The sequence below is a fragment of the Mobula hypostoma genome, chromosome 12, assembly GCF_963921235.1.
Source record: "Mobula hypostoma chromosome 12, sMobHyp1.1, whole genome shotgun sequence".
Classification (NCBI taxonomy): Eukaryota; Metazoa; Chordata; class Chondrichthyes; order Myliobatiformes; family Myliobatidae; genus Mobula; species Mobula hypostoma.
Window position 1 is genome coordinate 3,032,721 of NC_086108.1, and position 23,925 is coordinate 3,056,645.

General features: G+C 41.0%; 1 protein-coding gene across 2 annotated transcripts in view; it reads left to right on the forward strand.

The window, feature by feature from the left end:
* The window catches only part of napab (N-ethylmaleimide-sensitive factor attachment protein, alpha b), a 76,042-nt gene that overhangs the window by 30,437 nt on the left and 21,680 nt on the right, over nt 1-23,925 (forward strand). The window contains exons 4-5 of one of the 2 annotated variants that reach the window (XM_063063496.1): nt 2,024-2,070; nt 7,658-7,735. In XM_063063496.1, coding sequence (XP_062919566.1) covers nt 2,024-2,070; nt 7,658-7,735 — 125 coding nt within the window. The remainder of the gene's footprint in view (nt 1-2,023; nt 2,071-7,657; nt 7,736-23,925) is intronic. The other variant, XM_063063498.1, reaches the window with a different exon arrangement.

Below are 23,925 nucleotides of genomic sequence, written 5' to 3' on the forward strand. Positions count from 1 at the left end.
ATGGAGTAGCAAGGAGAACTGATCTGACCCGACCCACGCCTCTGGACCTGATACCATGCCTTCTCAATCCATCTGGCCCGGTGTGTAAATTGTCCGAACATTAGGATGTTCTCTGCACTCGGACCCGGACCCTGTTGCTTTGATGCTCAGTGGGCTTGGACCCCCCCCCCCGCCATGCTCCGGCCTGTACCTGACCTTTACAAATTGGCCCCTTGCTGATTAGGTTTACAATGCATGAATGTGGAATCATTTATATACTGTTTATCGGAATGCAAATGTTTAGAAATTTTAAATTCCCTTTTAGTAAGGATGAATATTTTTGCAGATAGTGATGCAAAATTGATTCACTCACTTAATCTGTTACAGCTGACTTCTGTTTATGTACAAGTCAACTGACCTATCTAATCAAGGATCAGTTTTATTCACCATACACATTTACATGTATCAGGAATTTGCTGTGGTGTCTTGGTTCAAAGTACATTTATAATCAAAGCAACCCTCTCAAAATGCTGGAGGAACTCAGCAGGTCAGGCAGCCTCTGAGGAAAAGAGTAAACAGTCGACGTTTCAGGCTGAGCCCATCGTTAGGACTGAAAAGGAAGGAGGCTGCCGTCTCACACATTAGTTGATACAGGTTCAGTTCTTCGTGGTTTACATGTTCTCCCTGAGATTCTGTGGATTTAATCTGCAGATTGATTGGTTAATTAGTTGCTGCGATTGGCCTAACGTGCGGATGAGTGATAGAATCTAGAGACCCAATGGGTACTTTGCAGACCTAGCAGCCACTGTAGATCCAATCAAAGGTGGATTTATTTGTCTTGTACGTCTTTTTTAAGATAGCCGGTCACTGCTGGATACTAAGCCTATCAGGTAGTGCAGGACAATCCCATCAGCAGGTTGCTCGATAGCAATGGAGCTAGACTTACTGCTTACTGTTGCAATGTTGTTACCTGGACCTGTCATATACTGTTGTGCCGAGAAGGTGCGAGTGACTGGCTTGGACATTTTTATTGTGATTGCAAGACCCTGTTGGACGTTGGTAATGTAGAATGCTGTAAGTCCATTTCACGTGTTCATTAGTCAGCTGTGGGGGAGCTGTGTTGCCTCGGTTGTGGGGAGGACTAGGCCTGTGTAGAGGGTTTGCCTGTCACAGCCAACAGGAGAGGAGATGTCAAGACAGTGTGGGAAAGCCTCTGTGGGGTGCATTGGGTTGGAGACTGGCCCTTTCTGTTGGTACTGCTCTCCAGTGTTCACGGTTGAAAAATAAGTTGAATCAGGACAATACAGACACATCACTTGAGGACTTTGGCTATATTTTTTTCTCTCTGTGACTGTATGTTTTTCTGAAATCATAGCCATATGTGCTATTTGTGCTGTGTGCTGTATTGGTGATGTATTTTGCATCTTGGCCTGGAGGAGCACTGTTTTGTTTAGCTATATTCATTTATGGTTAAATGATAATTAAATGAACTTGAAAATAAAATGGGATTACTGTAAATGGATTTAATGTTATACTTGGCATTATGGGGGCTGTAAAGAAAAGAGCCACCAGAACTGTCACAGAGGTTGCTGAGTGACCCTCCAGGTAGTTCTGGATCAAGAGGTATGACCCATAGACCAACACAATCCAGGGCCTGATCAACACTGGCTGGGTCACTTGGGTGAAGGTGTCTGATGTTGAAAGACCTGAAACACCCGATGACTGCAGATTACATCACTGATGATGTACATCACTGTGATTACATCACTGATGATGTGTCCCAGCACATCCAAGGATATATCTCAGCATCATAGCGATAGTCGGTATAAACACAATGAGCCAAAATGCCTTTTTAATGCCTGTGAGTCTATGAAATCAGTAGATGAGTTTTGATAATTGAATGCACAATTTCTGCCTGTGTCCACATATTAAGATGATATTCAAATTTAAAAGAACAGGCAGAAATGGGTGCATTGTTAGTAACCTAAGGTATTTCTTTTAAACTAATGTTAAATGGTTTTCTCCATTTTTATTTTTTTTTTAGAAGCCATTAATTGTTTGAACAGAGCTATCGAGATTTACACAGATATGGTAAGACGTCAACATCATTGCTTGAATTTTGGAACACACTTTCATTAACGAGAAGTAATTTGCAAAGTCCAAATCCCAGGACTCATTGAGACTTTGAGAGTATCCTATTTTTAACTTCCAGTGAATAAACTCTAAGTTCTTTGGGCTCAGCAGGGTGGATACAGAAAGGATATTTCTGTCTGAGTTCAGAACCAGAGGTCGCAGTGTCAGAATAAGGGGTAGAATGAGATGAGAAGTTTATTCAGAATTCTCTATCCTAAAGGACTGTTGACCATTGTTCATTCAAAACAGGCAATTTGGATATTAAGGGCAGAAGGATTAAGGATATAGTGCAGGGAAGTAAAGCCAAGGTGGAAGTTCAGTGTTTCAATTTAATATCAGGGAATGTTTACAGTATACAACCTGAAATTCTTACTCTTCACAGACATCCACCAACAGAAAAACCACCCAAAGAAAGAATGACAGAAACATCAGAACCCCTAAGCTTCTCCTCCCCCTCCTACGCACAAGCAGCAGCGAAAATCACAACCTCAGAATCAGATTTATTATCACCGGCATGTGTTGTGAAATTTGTTAACTTAGCAGCAGTTCAATGCAATACATAATATAGAAGAAAAAATAATAAATAAATAAATAACAGCATACGTATATTGAATAGATTAAAAATCATTGAAAAACCAGAAGTAATATTTAAGATATTGGAAAAGGTTTGTAGCTCAGGTTGAGGATGTTGTTGTTCAGTGGCTCACCGAGCTGGCTTGTTAGCTTGCAGACTTTTCGTTACCCAGCTGGGCAACATCATCAGTGCAACTTCGAATGAAATGTTGGTGATCTACTTTGTCTTTTATCTGTCCTGTGATTAATCCTGAGGCTGTCTACAAGAAGGGTCAGAGCCGTCTCTATTTCCTGAGGAGACTGAGGTCCTTTAACATCTGCTGGACGATGCTGAGGATATTCTACGAGTCTGTGGTCGCCAGTGCTATCATATTTTGTGTGCTGGGGCAGCAGGCTGAGGGTAGCAGACACCAACAGAATCAACAAACTCATTCGTAAGGCCAGTGATGTTGTGGGGATGGAACTGGACTCTCTCACGGTGGTGTCTGGAAAGAGGATGCTGTCCAAGTTGCATGCCATCATGGACAATGTCTCCCATCCACTACATAATGTACTGGGTGGGCACAGGAGTACATTCAGCCAGAGACTCATTCCACCGAGACGCAACACAGAGCGTCACAGGAAGTCATTCCTGCCTGTGGCCATCAAACTTTACAACTCCTCTCTTGGAGGGTCAGACACCCTGAGCCAATAGGCTGGTCCTGGACTTATTTCATAATTTACTGGCATAATTTACATATTGCTATTTAACTATTTATGGTTCTATTACTATTCATTATTTATGGTGCAACTGTAACGAAAACCAATTTCCCCCGGGATCAATAAAGTATGACTATGACTGTCCGTTTGTATTTGTGTGGGGGTATATGTGCCATTTCTATTGGTTACTGATGATGTAATCTGCGATTGGTTCATTAAAATCCAATTTGGTGATAATTGTTTTCCAGGTTGTGTCAGTCGACCGTTATGTAGGATTAAGGTCGTCCTCATTGACACGTGTAATCAGGTGTGAATTGCCTCTTGGCTCTGGACTGAGGACTTGACGCTGAAGTGGGATGTAAACTGGGTTCATTTCGACGTGCTTGTTGATAGAATTCTGTGTGGAGAACAAAGCCTGTAAGAATTCTTGTCATGATCAACTTTCCCTTGTATCTATACATTGTGACAGTGAAGCACATCAATTCGACTGGACTAATGTCACTATCTTTGGTCAAGCCCGTCAACGACAAGCCTGGGAATTATCACCTAATCGGATTTTAACAAACCAATTGTGGATTACATCATCGGTAACCAGTAGAAATGGCACATATACACAGACATGTGATGAACTACGTAGATCGCCAACATTTTATTAAAGTTGCACTGATGATGTTGCCTAGCTAGGTAATGAAATGTCTGCAAGCTAACAAGCCAGCTCAGTGAGCTACTCAATAACAAGAAATAATATATATTAAAAAAGTGAGGTAGTGTTCAGGGGTTCAATGACCATTTAGGAATCGGATGGCAGAGGGCGAAAAGTTGTTCCTGAATCACTGAGTGTGTGCCTTCAGGCTTCTGTATCTCCTACCTGATGGTAACAGTGAGAAAAGGGCATGCCCTGGGTGCTAGAGGTCCTTAATAATGGACGCTGCCTTTCTGAGACACCACTCCTTGAAGATGTCCAGGGTACTTTGTAGGCTAGTACCTAAGATGGAGCCGACTTAAATTTACAACCCTCTGCAGCTTCGTTTGGTGCTGTGCAGTAGCCCCCCCCCCCCATACCAGACAGTGATTCAGCCTGTCAGAATGCTCTCCATGGTACATCTATAGAAGTTTTTGAGGGTATTTGTTGACATGCCAAGTATCTTTAAACTCCTAATGAAGTATAGCTGCTGCCTTGCCTTCTTTATAACTGCATCAATATGTTGGGACCAGGTTAGGTCCTCAGATATCTTGACACCCAAGAACTTGAAACTGCTCACTCTCTCCACTTCTAATCCCTGTATGAAGATTGGTATGTATTCCTTTGTCTTACCCTTCCAGAAGTCCACAATCAGCTCTTTCTTTTGTCTTACTGACATTGAGTGCCAGATTGTAGCTGTGACACCACTCCACTAGTTGGCATATCTCACTCCTGTACGCCCTCTCGTCACCATCTAAGATTCTACTGTCAATGGTTATATCGTCAGCAAATTTGTAGATGGTATAGAAGGTATTAACCTTCCCCCCACTAGCACCAGCAAAAGCACCAACCCCCACCATCTGATGGAACTATATTGCACAGGACTGGCTCTTTGGCCCACGATGTTTATATGACCTTTTACCCTAGTCCAAGATCAATCTAACCGTTCCCTCCCATAAACAACAGGAATTCTGCAGATGCTGGAAATTCAAGCAACATACATCAAAGTTGCTGGTGAACGCAGCAGGCCAAGCAGCATCTATAGGAAGAGGCGCAGTCGACGTTTCAGGCCGAGACCCTTCGTCAGGACCCTTCGTTCCCTCCCATGTAGCCCTCCATTTTTTAATCTTAAATATCCCTACTGTATCTGCCTCTAGCAACACCCCTGGGAGAGCTTTCCACGCACCCACCACTCTGTGTTTAAAAAAGACTTCCATCCTCTCATACTTTTCTCCAGTCATCTTAATGTTATGCCTCCTTGTATTAGCCTTTTCCGCCCTGGAAAAAAGTAGACCATAAGATATAAGAGCAGAATTAGGCCATTTGGCCCTTCAAGCATGCTACACCATTTCATCATGGCTGATCAATTTTTCCTCTCAGTCACAATCCCCTGTCTTCTCCCCATTACCCTTCATGCCCTGACTAATCAAGAATCACTCAACCTCTGGCTTAAATGTACCCAGTGACTTGACCTCCACAGCCACCTGTAGCAATGAATTCCACAGATTCACCACCCTCTGGCTGAAGAAATTCCTCCTCATCTCTGTTCCAAATGGACATCCCTCTACTCCAGGGGTTCCCAACCTTTTTTTCATGCTATTGACTCCTACCATTAACTGAGGGGTTTGTGGACCCTAGTTTGGGAACCCCTGCTCTATTCTGAGGCTGTGCCCTCAAGTCTAAGACTCCCCCACTCCCCCACCACAGGAAAAATCCTCTCCACATGCACTCTATCTTGGCCTTTTAACATTTGGATAGGTTTCAATGAGATTCCCTCCCCCGCCTTAATTCTTCTGAATTCCAGTGGGTATAGGCCCAGACCCATCAAATGATAAGCCTTTCAATCCCAGAGTAATATTTGTGAACCTCCTCTGAACCCCCTACAATGTTAGCACATCCTTTTTTTGATAAGGGGCCCAAAACTGCTCGCATTACACTAAGTGAGGCCTCACCAGTGCTTTATAAAGTCTCAACATTACATCCTTGCTGTCTGGCTGTCCACTTGATCTATGTCTCTTACCATCTTGTACACCTCTCGCCATCCTTTGGTCTAAAGAGAAAAACGCTTTGGCTCACTTGGCCTATCATGATCTTGATAATTGGTGGGGCAGGCTTGATGAACCAGATGGCTTACACCTGACTATATGATCAAATGTGTCCGTCTCCTTCTGTCACTACAAGTTCATGCTGTTTTCAATGGGAATGAGTCTTAAACAATAGGCTAGCAAGTCCTTCAAGTCTTCAGTGAACTTCAGACTGATCTCCACTCCATATTGTATGCCTTGGCATTTATATTTTTAAAATCAACTTGAGCGGCAATTGGTTGTAATAGAGAGCTTCTTTCCTTAGTTTGGAGAGACTAGAGTATAAAAGCAAGGCTATAATGTTGAGGCTTTATAAAGCACAGTTGAGGCTTCACTTGGAGTATTGTAAGCAATTTTGGGTCCCTTATCCAAGAAAGGATGTGCTGAGGATTCATAGGAGGGTCACGAAAATGATTCTGAGATTGAAAGGCTTGCCAAATGAGGAGCGTTTAATGGATCTGGGCCTATACTCACTGGAATGAGGAGTGACCTCATTGAAGAATTTAAATCTATTGGTTGTTGAAAGGTCCAGATAGAGTGGATGTGGAGAGGATGTTTCCTATGGTGAGGGAGTCTAAGATCAGAGGACATAGCCTCAAAATAGAGGGACATCCTTTTAGAACAGAAATGAGGAATTTCTTTAGCCGGAGAGTGGTGAAACTGGAATTTGTTGCTATGGGCAACCAAATCATTTGACATGTTTAAGGCAGAGGTTGATGGATTCTTGATTGATCAGGGCATGAAGGGATACAGGAAGAGGGCAGGAGACTGGAGCTGTAAGGGAAAATGGATTAGCCTGATGAAATGGTGGAGCGGACTCGATGAGCCAAATACCTTAATTCTGATCCTATATTTTATGGTCTTTTGTTCTTAATAGACTTCTTACCCTGAGATGGGTGGCAGGGTGGAGATGCATCTCTACCGAAGAAGGGGTAAGGTGCTCCTTTCCTCTGCTAGCCTGCAGGTCATCCTTTGAAACCATGGGATCAGGTGGTGGATGGTTGTATGATCAGGTGGTGCATATCACAAGTCCTGGTTACGTGACTACTGACACCAGGCAGATAATCTCTGAAGAGGATTGATAATGGCTGGAGTCACCCATCTTGTAAAGACAAACCACTTCGGTAGAAGAGTTTACCAATAACAATCATGCTCATGGAAAGATAATGATTGCCCACACATTATGCACATGATGATGATACTGCTTCATAGTTGTCCTTTTCAATGAAGGAAATGGCTTTGTGACAGCTATTCTGTCAAATTGTCTGACAGTTTTCTAACAGTCGCGGTGATGGCTATCCACTGGTCCATTGTGAATGGGTTGGCCCATTAAAAGGGCAGTTGTCCTCAATCTTGTATTTGGATATTTGTTTGTTTATTAGAGCTGTAGTCCAACGAATCCACACGCACCGTAACACCCATGTGACTAATTATAATGAGGCTAGACTTCGTGTTCTTTCTATTTTGTAAGTGCTAGTTTCTGATTAAAGTCTCTGTCTGTGTTTAGGGTCGGTTTACAATTGCAGCAAAGCATCATATATCAATAGCAGAAATTTACGAGAGCGAGCTGGTGGACATCGAGAAAGTAAGTGTCCAATAAGCTGCATGTTCTTCACGTTCTGGGTTATTTTGCTTTTTCGTTCTGCACCTGTGATGCTTTGATATATTGCTCAGTACGGAAGAGAACTAATTTGTCTACTGAAGGGTGGTAGGTGGCATTTGGAGATTCAGCATGATAACAGGCCCTTCTGGCCCAATGACCCCCCACCCCCTGCCTGATTACCCCCATTGACCAATTAACCTACCAACCTGTATGTCTTTGCAACGTGGGAGGGAATTGTAGCAATGGGAGGAAGTCCACACGGTCACAGAGAGAACATATAAACTCCTTACAGGGAATTAAACCTGGCTTGCTAGTGCTGTAATAGCATTACGCTAACCACTGTGCTACTGTGCCACCATCACTATGGTAGCGGGAGGTGATTCTGTTTGTCCTGAAGCTCTGGGACCATGTGGGACCTGCAGCCTTCATTTGGCTCCCTCCCTCCCTCCCTGTGTGCCTCTGGGTCTGTTGTGCCAGTGAATGCAAAAGAGCAGACTGGTACGTTCTACCTGAAATCGTTACCTTGCAATGTCAGTGACTGAGTGATCACTCCTCTAATTCAGACATCAGTATCTAGGTGTTGATGAGGCGGATTTTGCAAGCTTGACTGGACTGAGGCTACTCTGCCCTGTCCAAGACCGATGCCAGCTGATCCATCTGCTGTTGATCAGTTGTTTGAAAGGTTGAAGTAATAGTATAGCTGTGCTGCAGGTAGATGAGATATCCAGTGGATTCGAGTCCATTTCATTGATGGGTCTGCAATTGCACTTAGGCCAGACCAGATATGAAGTTTTCTCGCCTGAAAAATACCAAAGTTCAAAAAGTAGATTTTTTTTTTTATTGAACGCAAACAACAGGAATTCTGCAGATGCTGGAAATTCAAGCAACACACATCAAAGTTGCTGGTGAACGCAGCAGGCCAGGCAGCATCTCTAGGAAGAGGTACAGTCGACGTTTCAGGCCGAGACCCTTCGTCAGGACTAACTGAAGGAAGAGTTAGTAAGAGATTTGAGAGGGGGAGGGGGAGATCCAAAATGCTAGGAGAAGATGGCGGGGGGAGGGGTGGAGCCAAGAGCTGGACAGGTGATAGGCAAAGGGGATATGAGAGGATCATGGGACAGGAGGTCCGGGGAGAAAGACAAGCAGGGGGACCTCAGGGGATGGGCAAGGGGTATAGTCAGAGGGACAGAGGGAGAAAAAGGAGATTGAGAGAAAGAATGTGTGTATACAAATAAATAACGGATGGGGTATGTGGGGGAGGTGGGGCATTAGCAGAAGTTAGAGAAGTCGATATTCATGCCATTGGCAATGGTAAACCATTTCTGTAGAAGAACTTGTCAGGAACAGTCATGGTCATGAATAGACGATCATCGCCCACATCATGTACGACATAATGATAATGATTGCCATATAGTTTGTTGCCATATACTACTTTGAGATTCATTTTCTTGCAGGTATTTACAGGTAAATAAAGAATACAATAGAATTTATGAAAAACACGGCAAACAGCCGATGTGTAAAATAATACTGTGAATATTGACAATGAGCTTGTAGGTTGTGGAATTGGTTACAGTAGTCCATTAGTAGTCAATATTTTTCCAGGTTACTTGGGTCTGCACAGAACTGAGGCAGAGGTTGTGGCCTCCTCCAGGCTTTGTGTCTGAGGACCCACCTCTGATCTGACTTCTGAGCTATTTACGTACTTTTATTGTTTGCATGATTCATTTTTTTTCTCTCTGCACATTGGGTGTTTGATGGTTTTGGTTTCTTTGTTTTGTGGCTGCCTCTAGGGAGACAAATCTCATTATATAATGTATACATACTTGGATAATAAATGTGATTGAGGACAGCCCCTGTCTGCAGATGGAGTAGCAGTATTTTTGTGCTGCTTTTAGTTTTCTTACTCTCCCTCTAGTTTAAGCTTTGAATTTAAAATTTTTACTTGCTGATTCTTGAGGGGGAACAATATGTCTATGAGAAGTGGGAAGAATTTACCTGAACTCAGTGATAAAGGTAATGGGAAAGGAAAGGTGCAAAAGGAAAGATCTGATGAAATGCCATCGTGGGCTGAAGATATCATTTGGACACTGAATTCAATTAAGGATCAGAATGGATCAATTAAAGACCAACTCGAAAAGAATAGTAATGAAATGAAGTCATTTCTGGGAAAACATAATGACCTGGAAATTCAAGTTATTACACGTGAAGAGGAATTGAAGCTAACTAAGCAAAAGTTGTCTGAAGCTACAACTCGTTTGGAAAGATATCAAAATAAGATTATAGACCTGGAAACTATGACTCGACGAAGGAATATACAAATTGTTGGGCTGCAAGAAGGAGCTGAAGATACTTACTGCTTACTTTGGTAAGCTTTTCCACACTTTATTTCCCACCGTTCTGTCAAAGCCGCCTGCTATAGAAAGGGCACACAGGGCATTTATCTCGAAATTGAAGGATTCTAGTAAACCAAGATCTGTTCTGATTTGCTTTCATCACTTTAAAATTAAAGATCAAATAATGCGACAGGCAAGAAAACAGAGTTTTAGATCTGTGGAATCTGAGCTCTGCTTTTACGAAGATTATCCAAGGGAGATAATGGAACAAAGATCAAAATTTGCCCTGGTAATGAAACAAGCATATGATAAAAAAACTTTTTCCCTCTTTGAGGTACCCGACAAGAATTAAAGTTTTTTCCTGCTAATTCTCCTCCTCGTACTTTTTTTGATCCAAAAGCTGCACTGGACTTTGTTCAGGCTATACCCGCCACTGTTACTGACGCCGCTGCTGAATGAACTATCTGAAAGGCTATTTGGCTATCTGTATATTATTCGCATTTCGGAAAGAAGATTTATGAAGGTCATTTGTATATTTCATTGAGAGACTAATTAAAGAAGACAAGGAGAGTTGTTCATTATTGCATACTGTTGGTTTTCCTTTGGAAAGATTTATGGCTTAAGTATGTCTGTCTAAATGATCATCTGAACATTCGACGACTGAGAGAAGAAGATAGGGGGATTTGTTCCTTTAACTTAATACTTGGTTTGTTTCTTTTTTTAATCAGCTAATTGGTAGTTTTTTCCTATTAATAGGGCTTTTTATGTATATTTTCTGTTTTATTATAACATTTTATAATTGAATTTAAAGCTTTTTTAGGGAATTAATATTAAACTTAAAGATGGCGCTGGTTTTTCTCTCTAAGAGATAACATTATTTTGGTTCTTATTTATTAGTTGATGGAATGTAAATACCTTTTTTTGCTAAGACTTTATTGTTTTTTTTACAAGGTCACTCTACCTTTTTACTAACTGGGGGGAGGGAAAGAAAACACAGATAGAGCGGTCAGTAGCTTTGAACTCTATCATAGATCGCTTGCCTTTTTCGGGCTTCCGGGTGTGGGTGGGTGGGTTTAGAGTTAGGAGTTTTTACCCGTTGGGTGGTTCCGGAGCATGCGTGTTTTTTATGTGGTTGTATTCTTCATCACCGCCATCTTTGATCATCCCGTATTGGTATGTGCTCTGTTCATGTACAAACGCCATTTCCAGAAAAGTTGGGATATTTTCCAAAATGCAATAAAAACAAAAATCCGTGAGATATTAATTCACGTGAACCTTTATTTAACTGACAAAAGTACAAAGAAAAGATTTTCAATAGTTTTACTGACCAACTTAATTGTATTTTGTAAATATACACAAATTTAGGATTTGGTGGCTGCAACACACTCAACAAAAGTTGGGACAGAGTTAAAATAAGATTGAAAAGTGCACAGAATATTCAAGTAACACCGGTTTGGAAGACTCCACATTAAGCCGGCTAATTGGTAGCAGGTGAGGTGTCATGACTGGATATAAAAGTAGCGTCCATCAAAGGCTCGGTCTTTGCAAGCAAGGATGGGTCGTGGCTCACCCCTTTGTGCCAAAATTTGTGAGAGAATTGTTAGTCGGTTCAAAAGGAACATTTCTCAATGCAAAATTGCAGAGAATTTAGGTCTTTCAACATCTACAGTACATAATATTGTGAAAAGATTCAGAGAATTCAGAGACATCTCAGTGCGTAAAGCGCAAGTTCGGAAACCACTGTTGAATGCGCGTGATCTTCAAGCCCTCAGGTGGCACTGCCTAAGAAACCTTCATGCTACTGTGACAATTATAGCCAGCTGGGCTCGGGAGTACTTCGGAAAACCATTGTCACTCAACACAGTCCGTCGCTGCATCCAGAAATGCAATTTGAAACTGTATTATGCAAGGAGGAAATGGGATTTGTACATCAACTCTATGCAGAAACGCCAGTGAGTTCTCTGGGCCCGAGCTCATCTCAGATGGACCGAAAGACTGTGGAACCATGTGCTGTGCTCAGATGAGTCCACATTTCAGCTAGTTTTTGGAAAAAACGGGCGCCGAGTTCTCCGTGCCGAAGATGAAAACAACCATCCAGATTGTTATCGGTGAAAGGTGCAAAAGCCAGCATCTGTGATGGTATGGGGGTGCATCAGTGCCCACGGCATGGGTGAGTTGCATGTATGTGAAGGTACCATTGACTCTGAGGCGTACATTAGGATTTTAGAGAGACATATGTTGCCATCAAGGCGACGTCTCTTCCCGGGACGTCCATGCTTATTTCAGCAGGACAATGCCAGACCACATTCTGTATGGGCTACAACAGCGTGGCTTTGTAGACACAGAGTGCGTATGCCTGACTGGCCTGCTGCCAGTCCAGATCTATCTCCTATTGAAAATGTATGGTGCATCATGAAGAGGAGAATCAGACAACGGAGACCACGGACTGGTGAGCAGCTGAAGTCTTATATCAAGCAAGAATGGACAAAATTTCCAATTGCAAATCTACTACAATTAGTATCCTCAGGTCCAAAACGATTAAAAAGTGTTATTAAAAGGAAAGGTGATGTAACACAATGGTAAACATGCCTCTGTCCCAACTTTTGAGTGTGTTGCAGCCATCAAATTCTAAATTTGTGTATGTTTACAAAATACAATTAAGTTGGTCAGTAAAACTATTGAAAATCTTCTCTTTGTACTTTTGTCAGTTAAATAAAGGTTCACGTGAATTAACATATCACAGTTTTTTTATTGCATTTTGGAAAATATCCCAATTTTTCTGGAAAGGGGGTTTGTATAAAGTAGAATAAAATTATAGTATGGTATTTAAACGGATTAATATAATAAGTTGGAATGTATATGATTGGAATCATCCTATTAAACGAAAAAAGACTTTTAAAATTATTAGCCGATTTCAACCTGATATAATTTTTGCTCAAGAGACACATATCAGGGCGGGAGATCAAAATAGATTTTTTGGATGGTGGAATGGTTTGCAATTCCACTCTACTTCTCAGAGTAAAACAAAAGGCGTGTCTATTTTTATTAAACCTAATATATTTATTCAAGAGGATATTGAATCAGATTCTAATGGTAGATTTTTAATTATTAAAGGAACAATCTGTAACAGAAAAATTGTTTTGGTTAATTTGTATGGTCTTAACTTAGATGATCCTTTTTTTAAAATGTATTTACTTTACTGCCTGATTTAAATGAATATATGCTGATAATGGGCGGGGAATTTAACTGCTGCTTAAATCCTATGATTGATAAGAGTTCAACCAATCAGTGACTTCCAAATTGATCCACATCATTTATTAATTCCTTTTTGATTGATTTTGCATTGATTGATTTGTGGAGGTATCTTCATCCCGATAATAGAGAATATTTTTTCTTCTCACATGTTTATAAAAAATATTCCAGGATAGATTATATTATAATCAATCCCTGCTTCTTGCCTAATGTTAAAACTTGCGAATATGACGCTATTGCTATATCTGATCATGCGCCTCTGAGTTTGTCTTTTGAATTTGATGATGTCATTCTTGTCCGCCCACCTTGGCGCATGTCCCAGACATTATTGCAAAATTCTGACTTTGTCAGTTTCATTGAAACGCAGATAAAAGAATGTTTGCTTTTTAATGATATAGGGGGTATGTCTAAATTAGTTATATGGGATACATTTAAAGCATTTTTACGTGGTCAGATTATTTCTTATTCAGCTAAATTTAAAAAACAAACTAAAGCAGAATTAGATAGAATTTCAAAACAAATTAAAGATTTAGATGATATCTATGCAAGTTCCCCCAATACTGATTTATTTAAACAAAGGGTGGAACTTCAATCACAATATAACCTGTTATTAACTCATCCCATTGGAGGATATTTGCTTAAGTTAAAGAGCCAATTTTATGTTTGGAGGTAAAAATAATAAACTGCTGGCATCTCAATTAAAAATGGCTGCAGCCAAAAGGCAAATCATGAAAATTCTTAAGAAAGATGGTACCTTAGCTCAGGAATATGAAGAAATTAATAAGATTTTTCAAGATTTTTATGCTGAACTTTATAAATCTCAATGTCCGTTAGATTCTTCTGAAATGAATGCTTTTTTACAAAAGATTGTTTTTCCTAAAATCTCGGCTGAGGATCAAAAAACTCTTGATCACTGAATCCGAAATTCATAAAGCTATTTTTTCAATGCAATCTGGTAAGTCCCCAGGACTTGATGGCTATCCTGTAGAATTTTAGAAAAAATTTGGAAAGTTGCTTTCTCCGTATATGCTTGGAAATGTTTAAGGATTCTTTTGTGAAAGGTGACTTACCCTCTACTTTTTATGAGACTTCTTTTTCTTTAATTCTTAAAAAAGATAAAGATCCTACTGACTGTGATTCATATAGACCTATTTCATTACTGAATGTTGACGCTAAGATTCTGTCAAAGATAATGACCAATTGGTTGGAGAATATTTTGGGTAAAATTATTTTTAAAGATCAAACAGACCTTATAAAGGGTCGCTATTCTTTTTCAAATAATGTTCGGAGACTATTTAACATTATTTATTCATCCTCTTTTAAAACTCCACAATGTGTTGTATCTTTGGATGCTGAAAAAGCGTTCGATCGAGTCGAATGGAAATATTTATTCAATGTTTCAGAGAAATTTGGCTTTGGTGCTAATTTTAATAATTGGATTAAAATGATATATAAAGCCCCTATTGCTACTGTTGTTACTAACAATTGTAGGTCTCCTTTTTTTCAGCTTTCATGGGGGACAAGGCAAGGCTGTCCATTAAGTCCTTTGTTGTTTAACTTAATATTAGAACCCCTTGCTATTGCTCTTTGTGACGTTAAAAATATCAATGGGATTTTTGTGAATGAGACCATGCATAAGATCTCTCTTTACGCTGAAGATTTATTGGTTTATATATCTAACCCTGACGAATCCATTCCTGCCTTGCTAAAATTATTTAATGAATTTGGAGGTTTTTCAGGATATAAAATAAATTTTAATAAAAGTGAATTGTTTCCTTTAAATGATTCTGTCTCTATATATGATAATACTCTTTTTAAAGTCGCAGACTCTTTTAGCTATTTAGATATTATAATTACTAAAAAATAAAAGGATCTTTATAAAGCCAATTTTGTTCCTTTAGTAGACTCTATGAAGTATTTATTTAGTAGATGGAGTCCACTTACATTTTCACTTGTTGGTCGTATTCTTATAGTTAAAATGATGATTTTACCAAAATTTTTATATTTATTTCAGAATATTCCTGTTTTTTTGACTAGGAAGTTTTTTGATGGGATTGATTCTATTATTTTATCTTTTATTTGGAATAATAAAAGACCAAGAATTAGTAAATGTCACTTACAAAAATTGAAAAAACATGGCGGTCTTGCTTTGCCTAATCTAAGAATGTATTATTGGGCTGTTAATGTGCGATACATGTCTTTTTGGTTATACTGTATTGATAAGAGTGATTGGCCAATTTGGGTAGACCTGGAACTGAAAGTTGTAAAACAGTTTTATTTAACCTCGTTATTGGGAGCTCCTTTACCTATGCAATTAGTTGAAGTTGTTCAATTAAACCTATATCCTGTGATTAAGTGTTCTTTACAAATTTGGCTCCAGTTCCGCAATTTTTTTAATCTTAAAAAATTTAAACTTTGTAGTTTAGTTTATCAAAATTACTTTTTTAAGCCTTCTTTGAGTGATCCAATTTTTTTACTTTGGAAAAATAAAAGTATTAATTCTTTTTTGGATTTATTTGAAGAAGATTGATGTCTTTTGAACAATTAATTGATAAATATTCTCTTTCATACATATACTTTCTGCAATACCTTCAAGTTAGACATTTTTTACAAAAAATATTTAAGTAATTTTCCTTACATATTGGAGGCTGACCTGTTAGATACTATTATGAGTATGAATTCTTTGATTAAGGGTTCTATTGGAAGAATTTATAATTTATTTTCAGATCTTTTTATTGTTATATTATACAGGAAAAATAACAAGAGTACATTGAAGTAACAACACTTACAATGTATCAAAAAAGACATTATCTTAAAGATTGAAAAAAATTTTGTGATAACAAAAAAAACCTACTAAGCAGAAAAGTGAGAGAGAGAAAAAGAACCCATTAGGTGTACAACCCTGGAGTCATGCATCATACAAAAAGCTTCTAAAAATAAACATCAAACCACCAACAAGAAAAGAAAATATACTAAAAAATTTACAGTTAGATCGTGGAAAAATTATATCAACTAACTCAAATGATAATAATGAGCAAATGAGCCCCATCTGTTCTCAAAATCAAATGAAGGTTCAAAGGTTCGACCTCTAATTTTCTCCACACTAAGACATAGCATCACTTGAGAGAACCATTGTGACAAAGTGGGAGCTGATGCATCCTTCCACTTCAACAAAATGGCCCTCCTAGCTATCAATGTAACAAATGCAATAAAGAATTTATAATTTATTATTACAATGGGATAAGCGTCCTTTATCTAAGATTAAACAGGATTGGGAAAAGGAACTTAATTTGACTCTTATGATGGAGGATTGAATGTGAATTTTGAAGTTGGCTAACTCTTCTTCAATTTGTGCTAGCCATTTATTGATTCAATTTAAAATTGCACATCATTATCATTTGACGAAGGAGAGACTTTCTAAAATCTTTTCTAATGTTGATAGTCATTGTGATAGATGTAAAACTGAGCTAGCTACACTGACACATATGTTTTGGTTTTGTTCTATATTGCAACAGTTCTGGAAGTTGGTTTTTTCAACAATCTCTAAAGCACTTAAAATTAATCTACAACCTAATAAATTAACTCTGCTTTTTGGAAAAATTCCTCAAAATATTCATGGTATTTCTGTGTCTGACCAACATGTTATTGCATTTGTTGCATTGCTAGGAGGGCCATTTTGTTGAAGTGGAAGGATACATCGGCTCCCACTTTGTCACAACGGTCTCTCAAGTGATGCTATGCCTTAGTTTGGAGAAAATTAGAAGTCGAACCTTTGAACCTTTATTTGATTTTGAGAAAAAATGGGGCTTATTTGCTTGTTATTATCATTTGAGCTAATTGATGTAATCTTTCCACGATCTAATTGTAAATTTTTTAGCATATTTTCTTTTCTTGCTAGCAGTTTGATGATTATTTTTCAGAAGCTTTTTGTATGACACATGACTGCGGGGTTGTACACCTAATGGGTTCTTTTTTTTCTCACTTTTCTGCTTAGTAGGTTTTTTCTGTTATCACAAAATTTTTTTTCAATCTTTAAGATAATGTCTTTTTTAAGACATTACCTCAATGTACTCATGTTATTTTTTCTGTATAATATAACAATAAAAAGATTTGGAAAGAAAGATAATAAATGTGATTTGAACTTTGTCCTTATGCAGATGTAGCCCCAGTCTGCCTTACTGATCCATTAATTTAACTGCCGGGCCACCACTGTGTCCTGATCTGGCTTGATGTTCAAAGTACGTACAGTACGTGTCACCATATACTACCCTGGGATACATTTTTTTTGCAGGCAAAAGCAACCATCAATAAAATAAAACTACACATAAGACTGGCAACCAATGTGCAAAAGACTAATTGTGCAAATAAAAATAGTTAGTAAATAATACTGAGAACGGATTGTAGAGTCCATGGGTTGAAAGTGGACTCTGTGTGACTCCAGGCTCATCAAAATGTAGTTGACTGTTGAGGGTCTTAACCCAGAGGCATTTGGGGATGAATAATTAAAAGCCAGTGATATTCACCTCCTAATAAATCAATAAATGGTGGCATGATACTGTAGCGGCTAGTGTAACACTTATAGCGCCAGCGATGCAGTTCAATTCCTGCTGCTGGCTGTAAGGAGTTAGTACATTTTCCCTGCGACTGCGCGGGTTTCCTCCGGGTGCTCTGGTTTCCTCCCACAGTCCAAAGACGTACAGGTTAGTGAGGTAGTGAGCATGCTATGTTGGCGCTAGAAGTATGACAGCATTTGCAGACTGCACCCAGCACATCCTTGGACTTTTGGTTGCTGTTGACGTGAACAACGCATTTCACTGTATGTTTCATAGAAACATAAAAAATAGGTGCAGGAGTAGGCCATTTGGCCCTTCGAGCCTGCACTGCCATTCAGTATGATCATGGCTGATCATCCAACTCAGAACCCTGTATCTGCCTTCTCTCCATACCCCCCGATCCCTTTAACCACAAGGGCCATATCTAACTCCCTCTTAAATATAGCCAATGAACTGGCCTCAACTGTTTCCTGTGGCAGAGAATTCCCCAGATTCACCACTCTCTGTGTGAAGAAGTTTTTCCTCATCTCGGTCCTAAAAGGCTTCCCTTTTATCCTCAAACTGTGACCCCTCGTTCTGGACTTCCCCAACATCGGGAACAATCTTCCTACATCTAGCCTGTCCAATCCCTTTAGAATTTTATATGTTTCAATAAGATCCCCCCTCAATCGTCTAAATTCCAGCGAGTATAAGCCTAGTCGATCCAGTCTTTCATCATATGAAAGTCCTGCCATCCCAAGAATCAATCTGGTGAACATGTTTCGATGTACATGTGATAAATAAAGCTAATCTTTAAATTATGTTTGGTACCTGACCTACAACATTCAGATGCTGCAATAAATGAAACATAATTTGGATGGATTTCATGCTGCTTAGTTTTTGTGTTTTCTTCACTTCTACATGCCTGGGCTCCATGTATTTTTTGCACAAGAGCTGAGCAACAGCCTAACATTGTGCTGAGTGCCTCGAGGCATTTTACTGGTGTGGCTATAAGATGCCAGCCTTCCAGGTGGGTCAGGTTAATGGAGTTTCTCCATGAAGGGAAATAGATTTCTTTGCCTCTACCTGCTAACGGTGTAAGTCTAGCAGTGGTTTTATTACTAGAAGCCCCAGGCCTGTAGTTTAGTCAGAGGTGCCAATGCAAATCTAATCCTGACACCTAGGGAAATTAAATTTGAGGAACGAAAGGAAAGGTCCATTTAATCTACTCTCAGTGGCCACTTGTTTAGGTACACCTGTTCGTTAATGCAAGTATCTAATTGGCCAATCGTGGTATAACTTGATATATTTTCATGCACAACAGTCTCTAGAACAGAGGTTTCCAATCTTTTTTCTGCCATTGACTCCCTACCGTTAACCAAGGGGACCATGGGAACCCCTGCTCTAGAGTTTAGAGCGAATGGTGTGATAAACAAGAAAAATCCAGTGACGACAGTTCTATGGTTGGAAATGCCTTGTTAATGAGAGAGGTCAGCAGAGAGTGGCCAGCCTAGTTCAAGCTGACAGGAAGGCAACAGTAACTCAAAATCACGCCTTACCACAGTGGTGTGCTGAAAATTACCTCTGAATACACGTCAAAACCTTGAAGTGGATGGTCTATATCAGCAGAAGACTGTGACCATAAACTCAGTGGCCACTTTATTAGGAACAGGAGGCCACTCGGTATATCTGATTATTATAAAATACTTATAAAATCCCCACTGCTTTATTTTCACCACGGATGTCCAGTCCCTATATACTTCCATCCCCCATCAGGAAGGATTCCAGACCTAACCAGTTCCCCTCTACCACCACTCTGCTCCATCTAGCGGATTTAGTCCTTACTCTTAATAATTTCTCCTTTGGCTCATCCCACTTCCTCCAAACTAAAGATGTAGCCATGAGCACCCGTATGGGTCCCAGCTATGCCTACCTTTTCAACACCTCATATACCGTCTACGTAGTCTCCAGCCCCTTGGTATGAACATAGAATTCTCCAACTTCTGGTAATTCCCTCCCCCTCCCTTCCTCTATCCCCATTTCACATCACCTCCCTCATAGTTCCGCCTCTTTCTACTACTGCGCATTGTTCTCCTGCCAATCACCTCCCTGCTTCCCCTCCCCCACCCCTTTGTCTTTCAAATTACTGTTTTTTTCAACTACCAGCATTCTTCAAACCCTCCCCAAAGTTCTTCCTTCAGTCTTGACGAAGGGTTTCGGCCCGAAACGTCGACTAATCTTTTCAACTGATGCTGACTGACCCGCTAAGTTCCTCCAGTGCATTGTGAGTATGCCTGCCTTTTTGTTGGCTTTGTGGAACAATCTATGTTCCAAACCTATTCTGGTATCTGTCCCCCACTTTTCCTTCGCTACATCGACGACTGCATTGGCGCTGCTTCCTGCACGCATGCTGAGCTCATTGACTTCATTAACTTTGCCTCCAACTTTTACCCTGCCCTCAAGTTGATCTGGTCCATTTCCGACACCTCCCTCCCCTTTCTAGATCTTTCTGTCTCTATCTCTGGAGACAGCTTATCTACTGATGTCTACTATAAGCCTACTGACTCTCACAGCTATCTGGACTTTTCCTCTTCTCACCCTGTCTCTTGCAAAAATGCCATCCCCTTCTCGCAATTCCTCCATCTCCGCTGCATTTGCTCTCAGGATGAGGTTTTTCATTCCGGGATGAAGGAGATGTCTTCCTTTTTTAAAGAAAGGGGCTTCCCTTCCTCTACCATCAACTCTGCTCTCAAACGCATCTCCCCCATTTCACGCATCTGCTCTCACGCCATCATCCCGCCACCCCACTAGGAATAGGGTTCCCCTTGTCCTCACCTACCACCCCACCAGCCTCCGGGTCCAACATATAATTCTCCATAACTTCCACCACCTCCAACGGGATCCCACCACTATGCACATCTTTCCCTCCCCCTCTCTCTCTGCTTTCCGCAGGGATCGCTCCCTACGCGACTCCCTTGACCATTCATCCCCCCCCATCCCTCCCCACGGATCTCCCTCCTGGCACTTATGCTTGTAAGCGGAACAAGTGTTACACATGCCCTTACACTTCCTCCCTCACTACTAATCAGGGCTCCAGACAGTCCTTCCAGGTGAGGCAACACTTCACCTGTGAGTCGGCTGGGTGATATACTGTGTTCAGTGCTCCCGATGTGGCCTTCTATATATTGGCGAGACTTGACACTAGACTGGGAGATCGTTTCGCTGAACACCTGCGCTCTGTCTGCCAGAGAAAGCAGGATCTCCCAGTGGCCACACATTTTAATTCCACGTCCCATTCCCATTCTGACATGTCTATCCACGGCCTCCTCTACTGTAAAGATGAAGCCACACTCAGGTTGGAGGAACAACAACAACAACTTGTCTGGGTAGCCTCCAACCTGATGGCATGAACATTGACTTCTCAAACTTCCACTGATGCCCCACCTCCCCCTCATACCCCATCCGTTATTTATTTATATACAGACACATTATTTCTCTCTCTCTCCTTTTTCTCCCTCTGTCCCTCTCACTATACCCCATGTCCATCCTCTGGGCTTTTCCTCCCCTTCCCCTTTCTCCCTAGGCCTCCTGTCCCATGATCCTCTCATATCTCTTTTGCCAATCACCTGTCCAGCTCTTGGCTCCATCCCTCCCCCTCCTGTCTTCTATCATTTTGGATCTCCCCCTTCCCCTCCCACTTTCAAATCTCTTACTAGCTCTTCCTTCAGTTAGTCCTGACGAAGGGTCTCGGCCCGAAACGACGACTGTACCTCTTCCTAGAGATGCTGCCTGGCCTGCTGTGTTCACCAGCAACTTTTATGTGTGTTGCTTGAAATCCCAGCATCTGCAGATTTCCTCATGTTTGCGATTATAAAATACTGTCTGGATTACAATCTTTTCCCAATCTGACCAATCAACTGCCACCTTGATTGTCAGAATAAAGATTTGGAGGTGGGTAATAAAAGTCAAGTGAATAAATGCATTTAAGAAAGGATAGATTTTTACTCGAGGCATGCAAGATAAGCAGAGAGGTGTTAGGTGAACTCTACTCTCTACTTTAGAAGACTTCGACTTTGTGGATGACCTGGCATTACTATGACATACACACAGCACCTGTGTACCTTTGGTTGGCAGGTTGGACTCAGCTGGAGAATGTCTGAGACCTTGACCCTTGGTGTAGAGTCTCCTCCTCCTGTCAAGGCACATGGCGTTGTCTTACCCAGCACCAGCAGATTCACCTAACAGGGTAGCATCATTCAGCAAGATGGTGGGACTAACGACGACATCCAGTGCAGACTCAAAAGCTAGAAACATCTTCAGATCAATGACTAAAATGTGAGAATCGATCAGACAAAGCATCCATGCCAAGGTGAAGCAGTACCAGAGCAATGTTCTGTCCACACTATTGTACCCGTCAGAATACTGGCGCGTGACAGAGAGCGATCTTTCCAAGCTGTCATCGTTCCACAGCATGAGCCTCCGGAAGATCCTCTGTATTTTCCGACTGATCTCCAACCACGCCCTTCTCCTTCTGTGTCACCAAGGCCACAATCATCATGAGGAAACTTTGGAGGTTGATTGGGCATGTGACGAGGCCGACTCCATCATCAAGACAACCCTTCATTGGTCCCCTGAACAGCGGAGGAAAGATGGGAGATCAAAGACAACTTGGTGCCGTACCGTAGAGGCAGAAATGAGGCCCCTAAAACACAGCTGGGGCACAATGGAGAAGATGGCAGAGGACACACAGAGATGGAGGACCTTCATTGCTGCCCTGAGCACCAGCGGTGTAATGCGCAGTAAGGAAGGAAGTTGTACTTGAAGGTATTGGGCTGCATTAGTGAATCACTGCACTCCAAGTGTGAGAATCCCCACAACACTTAGTTTCAGATTTTTTTTTTATCACATATCGTCAAAACATACAGTGAAATGTGTTTTGTGTGTTAACAACCAACACACCCAAGAATGTGATGTGGGCAGCCTGCAAGTGTCGCCACACGTTCCAGTGCCAACATAGTATGCCCATAAGGTTCAGCAAAGCACAATCAAGCTGGGAAACAAAAATAGTCAACAGCAAAACAAGCCACTTTTTTTCATACACACACGCAGATATGCATCTGACTCCAGGATAGGTTGCCCCTAGGCCTCCAAACCTTGCCCCCCCCCCCCAGATTCTCAGACATAAAACCTCCAGATTTTGACTTCACCCACGATGCTGGTTACGGGCTTGACCTTTGGGCCTTGACCTCTGGACTTACACTGACCTCTGAGTCTGGTGACCTGGGCCCACGTGACACTTCAGGGAGGGAGTTCGAGGACTTTGACGCAGTGATGGTGAAGTCAGGATGGTTGTGTCTCGGAGGGCAGCTTCCAAGTGTCCTTGTCTTCAAGCTAGGCGAGGTCATGGCTTTGAAAAGCTGTTTAAGGAGTCTTTGTGATGGAGCTGAATCAAGTTGGTTTCAAGACTTAAGATTGTTCGATGTCATTGCCAGTACACAAATGTAAAGGAGAAAGAAATAATTGTTACTCCAGCTCCAATGCAGTCCAAGAATATAATAATAACAAAAGAAAAGCACAATGAATATAAATATATAGAGTATATTTTACACAGTACTGTGCAAATGTCTTGGGTATATATAGCTAGGGTGCCTAAGACTTTTGCACAGTACTGTATGTATCAACGTGGAGCAGAGAGCGAGTCTGTAAATCTGGCAGGAGCAAGGAATATTGGGAATGGCAAGGTTAGAGTGCCGCGAGAGGGGTGTGGGACAGGTGGCAGAGAGGGAGTGCCAGCGGCAGGGGCGGGGGGGTTGTGTTTGGTGCGCATGCAGACACACCTTGAAAAGGTCATTTGATTAACAATTGGTTTATTGATCATTACGAAAGGTGTCTCTAGTATTTCCTGCTGCTTCCCCTTTCCCAGCCATGATCCCCCCTCTCTCTCTCCTCTCCCCACTCTCAGTCCTCAATAGAGATCCATACCAGAATCAGGTTTATCATCACTCACATATCTCATGAAATTTGTTTTTATTTTGTGGCAGCAGTACAGTGCAAT